Raw genomic sequence first — 12,518 nt, forward strand, 5'->3', positions numbered from 1 at the left:
AGTTCACTGTAAGTTTATTTTTAGTGAGGCTTTTAACCATAGTAGTTATACCCATTAATAGCTAAAAAAACCCAAAACATATGCATACCTTTACTCCTGCCTTCCTGAAACGCAAATGCTCACATCATGCTGCTAGAATAAAATGTTTGTTTCCTTAATTGTGTAACAGCGTATCTTCTCAACATAACATTGAACATAATGTTATGAATATATGCATATTATGAAGTTTATTTTAAAAATGGGGAGACTGTTGTAAAAAAAGCAAATTGAAGTATTTTCCTGTTGGCACTCTTTCTGCTGATCTCATGTGAAAACACATTTCTGAAATCTGCATGTTCTCTCTCTCCAAATTTAAGAGGTAACGTTTTCTTTTTTAAGTTTGTGTTTCCTATTACATACTTTTGATTTATTACATCATGAATTATTTGGCTAATTCGTGCTAAAGAATTTACATATAATTACACAATGAAAACAAGGGCTGTTATCACAAAAGTTAATTGCTACAGTGCTGCTCATTTTTATTTTTTAACACTTTGCTTGCAACAGTAATCTGTCTGCAGCAACCACTAGCATGCTTCTTTGCTTGCTTTCTAATTGGCATTGTTCATTTATACTTTCAGGTCTACTGGCTTTCTTTCCCCATTGGAAACCAAAACATTATGATGTCATTGTAGGGGTGCTGTCTGCACGGAATAATGTTGAATTGCGCAATGCTATAAGGAACACTTGGTTCAAGCATTTGAAACAACACCCAGGACTAAGTCAGCGGTAATTCCCAGTACTTCTTTTAGCCCTATCCCTTCTCTTATAAAGCTCCAAATCAAGACTTCATGATTATTTATGAAAATCCCAATATTCTTAGAATCATTTTCAAAAACAACCCATAGTAATAGGAAATCTGGTGCTTCCTTCCGAATGTTCTGACAAGAAATATTATTGCTGTATGTTAAAATATTTGTTTGATAGTGCTTTTCTTTATCCTTTCTGTGAACTTCCCACTGAATTACTCTGTACAATTGGAGTCTTCGAGGCTCGTAGTTTGTGACATACTGTTTTTCCCTAGAAATAAGACAGGGTCTTATATTAATTTTTGCTCCAAAAAACGCATTAGGGCTTATTTTCAGGGGATGTTTTTTTTTTTTCATGTACAACAATCTACATTTACTCAAATACAGTCATATCTTCTTCTGGTTGCTGCACAATGGTGGAGGGTGGGGTTTCACTTAACTGCGGTTTATTTTTGGGGTAGGGCTTATATTACGGGCGTCCTGAAAAATCATACTAGGGTTTATTTTCAGGTTAGGTCTTATTTTGGAGGGAGCAGGTGCAGGTAAGATAGACAAGTTCAGTTGGAAAAACTTTATGCTAATGAATATAATAGGTACAGTATGTATGATAATTGTCATTATTTCATTAACTAAAATAAATTATATTTTTGATCTTTTCCCCTTCCCCGTTATTATGAGGTAAATTTGTAGAACCTAAATCCTAGCATAACTGTTGTTCTCTAGTTTTCTCATTCAGATAGCTGAGGGAAATTAATGGGGCAATTATAGAGAAACAAATACTAAAATAGCTAAATAGAAAAGAATCTTCTTTTTGCCCTTTTGTCTTTTGTAAAAGCCCATGGTGAATGGTCTTGCAGTGGTTACAGTAGTTAATTGTAAAAGGCAATTTTCAGAATGCATCCCAAATAACCTTGTTTTTCTGTAAAGCTTATATTTGTCCTTTAAATAACCATTCTGAATATAATAAAACAGAAATCAACAAATGTTAATTATAATATCGTAGTGTCCTTGTGAAGTTTATAATTGGTGCACATGGATGTGATGTGCCAGTAGAAGACAGAGAGGATCCTTATTCATGCAGGCTTCTGAACATCAGTAACCCAGGTAAGAAAAATATTTTGACATTAGATGAATTGTACATTATGTGATGCACGTTTATAACTTACAGACTTTTCATATATTGTGGCTGCCACAATACAGCACATATTCTGATACTTTTATACTCAAACTGAAAGACTAATATTATCAGGGAGCTGAGACAGTAAGCTAGGAAGTAATGTACAATCTTAATTGGTGTATGCAGAAAACAAATTGGATATATTTCCAATTAAATGTTTTTAAGGATTAAAATGTAAACAGTATCTAAGTACATTCTCCATTGCACCTACAAATGATTGTAATTAATACAGAATCATTTCATATTTTGCAGAGTAAGAATTTTCCAAAATTACTGAGTTTTGTTTGCTTTTTTGCCTACTATAGATGTCTTTGTGTTATACTGTTTTTTTCTCTCTCTCCAATAGTTCTGAATCAAGAAATTGAAGCATTCACTCTGCCAGAGGATGATATGTCAGTGCTCTCGGAAGACAGAGTGGTCAGTGTGCATTTCAAAGTCCTTTACCCCATTGTCATCACCAGTCTTGGGGTGTTCTATGATGCTAAGGATGTAGGTTTCCAGAGGAACATCACAGTGAAACTATACCAGGCAGAACAAGAGGTATGCTGCTGCACTTAGCAGAGTGGACTAAATCCATAGCCTTTCTAGAAGCTGTGCATTGTTATAATTTTGTGTGACTTTTTGTTTTACTCAAAGGCTGTTCAGCATATTTGGGCAGTTAAAAGTTAAACTAATGGGATGAATAAGTAGGAAGAGTAATGGGAAGGAGAAAAAGGGTTCAAAATGGCAAGAAATCAGGTGGTAACATTGTGTGTTCTGTATGCTTTGTGAACATTTGGAACTTTCAGGATGGCAGTCTATTGAAGGATGTGACCTCAGCCTTCTGCCTTTTATTAAATAGATAATCATGTCACAGGAATAGGGACATACAAACTCTTACCAGGTCATCAAATTTATTTTTTGTTCACATCAAGATGACTAGTGATTCTATGGGTGTTCTTTGTGTGTGCGTGCGTACGTACGTACATACGTACATACAGACGTACATGTGTTTCTGTCACCCCTTTCCTGTAGAGCATGGTGTAGCCTCCTTGTTTACTGAATATGGAGCTAGTATTCAGTAAGTGTGATCCTCCAGTCCAGAATATGTTGAAGTGTAAACTCTGTTGGCCCTAACTGACAGCCAATGTGAGGAATACAGGGAGATGCAGTGTAACAACATCTGAAAGCCTGCACTCTGCCTACCCTGTGCTATAAGATCAGTATAAGCTATACTTGTACTTTATTTGGATAATTACTTAGATTTTCCTGCAGACTAATTTTGGTTATGTGGTTTGTATTTATTGTTTTTTGGTAAGCCACTTTACAAAGGTTTGGACCCTAAGAGTAGAACAGAAATGTTAACGGTGCAATTCCATATGTGCCTGTTGAGAAGTAAACCTCAAAATGAAGTGTTTGAAACTGCAATGTACTAAACTAGAGTATGAAATGAATTATTATTTCAGTAGTACTGTTTACCTGTTGAGATATTTCATGGTATGGCATGTGGATTGATTATTGGTGCATTTCGTTCCATGTCTGCACAATGTTAATTTAGTGTGGCCAGGTTTCTGTAACCCAACCTACAAGCTCTTTAGGTATGATTGCCTCTAGCCTTCTGCCAAACAGGTTCCACTCCCTGAAGCTCTCACTTGTACGGAGGTTTGGAGAAGGAAAAAGAAAAAGAAAAAGAGAGAACTATCCAATCTTTTTTTTTCCATATGCCCAAATAGAGATGTGTCAGACGACATTAGGAGTAGGCGAGAGTATCCATGAAGTGTGTCTGTCTGGCTGGTAAATTGATACCATCACTTTGTCCACACACTGTACAACCAGTTCCAAAATTACAAATAATAGAAAGGGTTGTGTGGTGTTGGGTTTAAAACAGGTAATTAAAAATATACTCTGATGCAGGTGTGGGTTTCTTCTGTGAGATCTGCATTGGAAATAATGTCCTGAACTGAACACCTCTGGCTATTTTGAATGGTTTGAATATAATTGACAGTTATTATGATATGCTTTGTGGACAAGACATTTTTAAAATTCTAGTACTGGTATCTAAATGTCAGTAGAGTTGGCTGAAATTCTAAAATTTTGATGCAGGGGTTTGAAAAAAATGGGCTCATTGTTACTTTTACCTCACTTTCCCCCCCCCCAGTTATTTAGCAACTTCTATTTTAACCTTATTAAGTACAGAATCTTTAAAAGTTGGTATTTTGTAAAAAAAAAATGATAAGGCCCCTATGTTTAAAAAAAAACACATAGAATTGGTTGTATATATACCTTTGGTTCTAAAGTGCGTACTGTATTTTTCTGTCATGAACTAGACAAGAGTGGGTGAATATGAATTGCATTGATCAGGTTCATGACTTACAAGAGTATTGCTCATTGTTTTCCTAGGAGGCTCTCTTCAGTGCTCGTTTTAGTCCACCTAGCTCTGGAGTACAAGTGAACAGACTTTGGTATAAACCCGTGGAACAGTTCATTCTACCTGAGGTATGTGTAGCATATAACTTGAGCAAATAGTTGACTGATGCTTACCACTGTCATTTGGGGTTTTCATCTGCTCAGATTTGTTCAGCCTTCTTCAGTAGTAATTAATATTTGAAAAGCTTTGAGACTGTGAAATGTCACACATTCTAGGCACTAGTATTTATTTCTTTTTGCAGCTCAGTGCTCTTTGATTCTGTTCTGCTGTAAGTAACCAAAATCTTCTTAAGGTCCTAATGACTTAATGATCTATATGGGAGATGGGAGATGGCATGCTAAGCTTTCAGGAGAATTGTCTCAAAGCTTTGATATATGGAGAAAGGAGATTTTAGGCAGCCTTTCTTTGGGAAACATTGTATCATATGCCAGGATTTTCTGAATTAAAGCTCATTTAATTGTTTTCACAGTGGAGAGTGAATAGTTTGTGCTAAAGTTTGGGCTTCTTGATTTAGACTTGAGTTCAAGCCCTCCATGGTGCACGCAGAACGTCCTAAAGCAAAAATTGAAAATTTAGAAACTCTCACCATGGACATATTTTGAGAAACAATGAGATAAGAATTCTCCCCCCCCCTGTAAACTTTATCAAGATAGTTCTTAACAAACAGATGCGTGCAAGGAAAATTAAGTTTGAAATTGGCAGATGATATTTAGACCAAAACTCTTGTTTCCAACTTCTTTACAATAATTAACTTGAAACAGATATACAGATCATAATATGGCCTTTTTTGGCAATAGGTATGTGAAGCACTAGCTAATTGTATTAAGAAAGATTTGCATTGTTTGGGTTTGTTTTGCTAATTACCTTTGGCTTTTATTTAAATGATGTTCTAGTTTTTTAAAAATTGCAAAGAGTTTTCACATATGACATGGCTGACACACTAAAGGGTTCGTTGTATTTCCTTTTCATTTACATAAATACTGTAGTCTTAAATGCACTTGCCTCTCTAAAGTGGTGACTAGTGTTGATTTGAGACGTAATCAATTATCTACTAAAGACGCTATTAGTTACCATTTTTGTCGTAGGATGAAGGGGATGAAGTTTGTCCATCTGGTGGATGAAGATTATCCATTTTGGGAATCGAAGTACAGCTGTCTTTTTCATGCTCTTAAGAGGAGTGAAGGGGAAAGAGGAAAGGTTTAGACAACTTAGCTGTCAGACTGGATTGAGTCTTTTTCTCAAAGCTTTAGCCTGATTAAGGACAGGAGTGTCTACAGTTAAAATGTATACCTAAAGAAGCAGAGTTTGTAAGAGGCCAGTTGAAAGTAGCATTGATTTGTCCTTGACTCAGTTATGTCTGTTATGTAATTTTAATGAGCCTTCATCAAAACAATAACAGCCAACACCCTGCTGCACATTTTTCAGAGATGTAGCTGCATTGTGGTGTAGTGGATAGAATGACATACTGTACTAGGATTCAGGAGGCCTGGGTTGAAATCCCTGCTCTGTCATTGAAGTTCACAGAGGGTGTGGAGTTGGTAAAAACCACTCCTTAAATATCTCACTTACCTTGAAAGCCCTATTGGGGTCTCTGTAAGTCAGTTCTGACTTGAAGACACATAGCATAATATAACAGCTGCATTAAATCAATACACCTGTTCTGTTGCCTTCATAAATGAAAAGGCGCTCAAACTGCAATAAAGATGCTATTTAGATATGGAGAACCTTTGTCATGTGTGTCGCTACTGTTTTCTTTTCAACAGTTTTAGACCTGAGGCTTTCAGCAGGCAGATTGTAGGTCACTATCATTGCTGAACTATTTATTTTTTTATTTAGTTAGTTTATTATTTTATTAGATTTATACCCCACCCATCTAGACGAATGGTCTACTCTGGGCAGCATTTTTTTTCCTGTTTCTTGATGGGAAAATAAATATTTAGCATTGTATAAAAAAATTGCATGCCATGTTTAAATTTAAAAGGTGTCACAAAAATAATAAAAATAAGCTTGCAACATTTTCTCTTTTTTCCTGTTCTCCTGTGCTTGTTCATATAAAGAAGACAAGGTTCAATTCAAAGGCCAAAATCCAGAGGAGATAAACCATGGACATAGTGGTTTTTCCTCCTCCTGCACTGTTCATTGTGTGACTGGTCATACACCTGGTTTTGCAACCAGTGTATGACAAGTTATACAGCGTTCTTGGGGTGGGGATGGGTGGGAATTGCTTGTACAATTGCCCTGACATGATTGTGTAAGCAAATAAGAATATGGCAAAATAGTATAGAAGGTTGTGTAAGTATACTGGCATATTTTATGTTAGAATTTTGAGTGTTGGCTCAGTTTCATATGTCTCAAGCTGAGTGTTGTTTTTAAGCAATGGGAACACAGAGTTGGAAGAAATTTAAAAGAATGTAAGTTTTGCTGTTTAAATGGATCAGCCTTTGCAAACAAGGCTTCTGTGAAACACAGCTTGACAAAATTAGCTTGTTTTGTTAGTTGTCCATAGAGAGCTGCTTGAATATTAACATAATTCATTCTTTGCAAAACATGTTGCTTAGATGTCTCTCTCCTCACTAGGCCTAGATCCAGTTGCTAATCCCAACTAGATAACGCTTGTATAAACTGTTGAATGGTTGCTATATAAATCCAATTGACTTAATAGGTCTAATCTAGTTGAACTAGCAAATGGCTTCTATAGATAGAGGAATTTAATTTGCTTTGGTTTGCTTTATAAGTGGTACAGTGGTGCCTCGCTTAACGAGCGCCCCGTACAGCGATGAATTCGCATAGCGATCCCTTTTCCGGGATCGCTAATGCGAAGGCATCACGTCGGCCCCAATGGGCGAAATTCGCATAGCGAAGATCGGTAAGCGTTTCGCTTACCGACCTTCTCTTTGCGACCCGCGGATCAGCTGTTCAGCGGGTCCAAAATGGCAGCCGGAACACCCGAAATGGCTGCGGGCAGCGTTTTCACGCCCTTGGTAAGCGAGGGGAGGGTGCGAAAACGCTGTGCGCAGCCATTTCGGGTGTTCCGGCGGCCATTTTGGACCCCCCGAACAGCTGATCCGCGGTCTCGCTGCGGCCGAAATGGCCGCACGCAGCGTTTTTGCGCCCTCCCCTTGCTTACTGAGGGCGCGAAAATGGCTGCCGGACCCGGAAAACATCGCTGTACGGTGAGTTTTCTGCCAATGGCTTTTTTTGATCCGTACAGTGATGTTTTCGCATAGCGAAGGTTAATCCGGAACAGATTAACCTCGCTATGCGAGGCACCACTGTATTTTTCCCCATAGAGGACTGAAGGTGACACACAGTCCGATTAAAACAATAATCACAATTTTTGAACCATAAGATATAATATTTGTTAAAAATTAAACACAAAACTATGTTAAAACCACAATTAAAATACTTTCAAAAACACTTTAATAATATCTCAATTCAATAGATGCTGCTTTCCTAATAACCCCACTTTTTAAATAAACATGTGTCGCACTCGTGTTGGCTCGGTTGTCTACTGTTGCTGTTGCAAAGCTGTGCTTCTTTTGCTTACATATAATCCTACTGTAACCAAGTCAGTATCATTTGTAGTTTTTGCATTTAGTTTCCTCACCTTGCTGTCATTTCCCAAGCACACATATCACATGTGTGTACACACACACACATCTCCATGGGCCCATATTAAATAAGTCTGTATGGTGTCATAAGACTTTGTTATTGCATGTTTGTTTGCTTTTGCTGCAACATAACTTAAAGAAGATTTCCTGTAGAAATGCTTAGTGTTGTGTTCGAGGTAAGAATACGGAGAAAGGCATCTGGACTGCCATTTATTTAAAAGAAAAGGTTGTGCTAATTAGCCATAATGTGATTAGTGTGGGGAGTGCTGTGGGATTGGCTTCCAGATTTAATGCAGCTTGATCTCTCTAATTTAACAGCAAAGTAGTTGATGTATCATGCATTGTTTTTGTGTAGAGGAGCTCAAAGGTGAGTTTCTCAGTTTTTGTTTTGCCTCACACATTCTTGTAAAACTGTACAGATTCCTTAATCCTTGGCCAGGGTTGCCAGCAAAGAGATATGCCAGTAGCATGTTTGTTCCAGTTTAAAACAATAGATTTGTTTGTTTGTTTTTATTTATTTAAAATAATTTCCCCTGCCTTTCTCCTTGAAAAGGACCCAAGGCGGCTTACAATAATGCAAGGCAATATTTAAAGTTGAAAACAACGAGTATACAGTGGTGGTTAACATCATTAAAAGACAATATTTATACGAACAATGAATAAGGAGGCATCTTATAGCCTTAAGAGGCAATATTAAGGCAAAGATCAATAAATATATAAAAAAATTTAAAATGTCACTTAAAATGGAAGACACAAGTAGTGCTAAAAATGTATTAACCAATAATCCAGACCATTTTCAGGTCCAAACATGAGTTCAGCACAGAAACTGCCTCACCTGGATTGGTGGAAAACAAGAGGTAGAGCTGAGTGTCGTCAGCATATTGCTGACTCGTCAGCCCAAACCTCCTGATGACCTCTCCCACCAGTTCCATGTAAATGTTAAACAGCATGGGGGACACTATTGAGCCCTGATGAACCCCATGACATAAACGCCATGGGACAGAGCAACTGTCCCCCAGCACCACCTTCTGGACACAGTCAGCTAGGAAGGAGCATAACCACTGTAAAGCGGTGCCCCAAATCCTAAACCCAGCCAGCCTATCCAGAAGGACACCATGGTTGATGGTGTTGAAAGCCGCTGAGAGATCCAGGAGTCACACTCCCCCTGTCTCTCTCCCGGCAAAGGTCATTGTACAGGGCCACCAAGACAATCTCCATACCAAAACCCGGCCTGAAACCCGATTGAAATGAATCCAGAAAATCCATTTCATCCAGCAACACCTGGAGTTGTCTGGTCACAGCCCACTCCAGCACTTTGCCCAAATAAGGGAGGTTCGCCACTGGTCGGTAGTTAACCACCAGGCTTGGGTCCAGGTTAGGCTTTTCTAGGAGTAGCCGAATTACCACCTCTTTTAAGGTGGTAGGGACCACTCCCTCTCTCAAAGAGGCGTTCACGGCCTTCCTCCAGGTGCAAACCCCCCTGGCAGATCTTCCAATTAGCCAAAATGGGCAAGGGTTGAGAGCAGTGGTAGAATGGACAGATTCAAGCACTTTGTGCACATCCTCAGGTCTCAACAATTGAAACTCATCCATTAATACTTGATCTAAGCATGGCACACTGGACATATCCTCTGATTCTGCATTAATGGTGGGGTCCAACCCACTGCGAATCTGAGCAATTTCCCCCTCAAAATAAATGGCAAACTCATCACAGCGAGCTGATGAGCAGTCCGGGACCTCCACCGGATTTCCCGGTTGAAGAAGATCCCGGACCACACGAAACAGCTCTTCTGGACGACATTATGAAGAAGCAATACAGATGGTGAAATATTGCCATTTCGCCAGCCATATTGCAACGAAAGAGGTCCGATAATGGGCTCTAAGTCGTGTTCGATCAGACTCCCAGCGGGATTTCCTCTACCTGTGCTCCAGCTGCCTCATCTCTTGCTTCATCACCTGCAGTTCAGATGTAAACCAAGGAGCTGTCTGGGCTCTGCGTGCAGGAAGAGGGCGCTTAGGTGCAATCGTGTCAATCGCCTGGGTCATCTCCTTATTCCATAGGGTGACCTGAGCTTCGACTGGAGAGCCGCCCAGATCAGACGGATCTTGCCAGTATGTTATGGGAAGGAAACAGTGAGCCTAGCCCTTCTAAATTTCTCTGGGTTCAGAAAATTGTGTCAGCATCCATGCATTGTTTCTTGGTCCTATTGTTATCTTTTTATGATGTTAGAATTTCAGGAACAATAGCCAGCTGTAATCTATAGCTATGGTAGTTGTGTGAAAGAATGCAAGTATTTCATTACTTATCACTTGGATATAATAGTGTTTTTTTAAACTAACATTTTTAAAGTATAGTTTAAAAACTCTGAGTAATAACAAAATGGCATGCCTCTCATGGACATACCATGGTATTACATTTTTATCTCTTTCTAGTACTCCATTCCAACTACAGTACTTACACATTATGCAGCTGTTAGCTTAGATAAGAAGATGAATGTTAAAATTAAACCATATGATACCACTCTGATGGGAGAAAGTGAGGAGGAATTAAAGAACCTCTTAATGAGGGTGAAAGAGGAGAGTGCCAAAAATGATCTGAAGCTCAACATAAAAAAAAAAAACACTAAGATCATGGCTACTGGCCCCATCACGTCCTGGCAAATCAAAGGGGAAGATATGGAGGCAGTGACAGAATTTTGGGCTCCATGATTATAACAGCAGCCACGAAATTAAAAGATGCCTGCTTCTTGAGAGGAAAGTGATGACAAACCTCGACAACATCTTAAAAAGCAGAGACATCACCTTGCCGACAAAGGTCTGCATAGTCAAGACTATGGTTTTTCCAGTAGTGAGAGCTGGACTATAAAGAAGGCTGACCACCAAAGAATTGATGCTTTTGAACTGTGGTGCTGGAGGAGGCTCTTGAGGGTCCCCTGGACTGCAAGGAGAACAAACCTATCAATTCTTTAGGAAATCAACCCTGATTTCTCACTGGAAGGACAGATCTTGAAGCTGAGGCTCCAGTACTTTGGCCATCTCATGAGAAGAGAAGACTCCTTGGAAAAGACCTTGATGTTAGGAAAGTGTGAAGGCAAGAGGAGAAGGGGACAACAGAGGACGAGATGGTTGGACAGTGTCATCGAAGCTACCAACATGAATTTGACCCAACTCTGGGAGGCAGTGGAAGACAGGAGGGCCTGCCGTGCTGTGGTCCATTGGGTCACGAAGAGTTGGACACGACTTAACGACTAAACAACAACAACAACTTCAATTTCTTATTCTCCAGAGAGTCTTAACGATTTATAAAATATTTTATTCTGATGTATGCTCACAGATACAATATATGGTATCAATAATATGCGGTTACTGTTTTGACAGAGTTTTGAAGGCACTATTGTGTGGGAAAGCCAGGATCTGCAAGGCCTTGTTTCAAGAAATCTTCATAAAGTGATGGTGAACGATGGTGGAGGTGTCTTCAGAATCACTACGGTTTGTTCTCCATTCTTCCATATAATGTTTAGAACAGAGCAGTGCTCTGGTAAAAAAAAATTAAGCATGTCATATTTTAAAATAATTATGTTCTCTTATTCTTTTAAATGTTGCTTTTGAGTAATTTTGTCTTTCTCTTTTAATGATTTTGGGTATATCCAAAATCTGTATCAGTTCACAATGTGAATAAAGTGATATGGACATGTTCTGGAGTGTTTTTTTCCAATCCCCAAATCCTCTAGGAGGATTGCATCAGGTGCTTTAAAAATCATTACAAAACTGAATGTTTTGTTAAGACAAAGTATTTGTAGAGGCACACCTTGATACAGAGATATGCATCCCAAGAGATACGATTCTTTGATTTTTTTTAAAGACCAGTTTTCTAGTCATTGGATTTATTTTCCTTTCCTAAGTGTGACAAAGCACACAACCAGTTTTATGTCTGCATGATTCCCACCTCTGAATAAAATGTCCAGAAGTGAAATTTAACATTCATATCCATTTGAATTGTCTTACCAAATAGTTCATTTTAAAACCAAGGCAGAAGACTTGTGATTTATAAACCATATTTTAGCCAAGAATAAATTATTTAAACTTTTGTACCAAAACAATTGTACAAAACTTAGAAATTGATGGTCATGGGCTGAAATCTTGTTGCCATAACTGTGTTTGTGAAAGACTGATGACATCATCAGCAGAGACATTTTTTTCAGAAATTAAACATTCCTTGTTCTGTCCCTTGCTTCCTACAACTTCTAAGTAATCATTTTCATTGTTGTGAAGCACTTTGGAGGAAAAAGTGTTTAATTATTGAAAATTGCTGTCATCAATTTTAACATTGCTGGCAGAAATTTTCAGTATTTAAACACTTGTTCCTATTACTCCCACTGCTTTCTGACAAGCTGTGGGAGACATGGGACAAAAATAGGAAGTGTTCAATTTGTCCCTGCTGATGGTATCATCGGACTTCTTCAGGCATAGTTACACCAACAGGATTTCATCCTTGGCATACAGTATCTCACTGTATAAATATGTACTATACCTAT

General features: G+C 38.5%; 1 protein-coding gene across 1 annotated transcript in view; it reads left to right on the forward strand.

The window, feature by feature from the left end:
- Positions 1 to 12,518, forward strand: part of B3GALNT2 (beta-1,3-N-acetylgalactosaminyltransferase 2) — a 47,622-nt gene that overhangs the window by 17,589 nt on the left and 17,515 nt on the right. The window contains exons 2-6 of the mRNA XM_072993244.2: positions 621 to 768; positions 1,792 to 1,892; positions 2,312 to 2,505; positions 4,345 to 4,440; positions 11,362 to 11,472. Of these exons, the coding sequence (XP_072849345.2) occupies positions 621 to 768; positions 1,792 to 1,892; positions 2,312 to 2,505; positions 4,345 to 4,440; positions 11,362 to 11,472 (650 nt within the window). The remainder of the gene's footprint in view (positions 1 to 620; positions 769 to 1,791; positions 1,893 to 2,311; positions 2,506 to 4,344; positions 4,441 to 11,361; positions 11,473 to 12,518) is intronic.

Source organism: Pogona vitticeps, chromosome 1 (assembly GCF_051106095.1).
Source record: "Pogona vitticeps strain Pit_001003342236 chromosome 1, PviZW2.1, whole genome shotgun sequence".
NCBI classification, from domain to species: domain Eukaryota; kingdom Metazoa; phylum Chordata; class Lepidosauria; order Squamata; family Agamidae; genus Pogona; species Pogona vitticeps.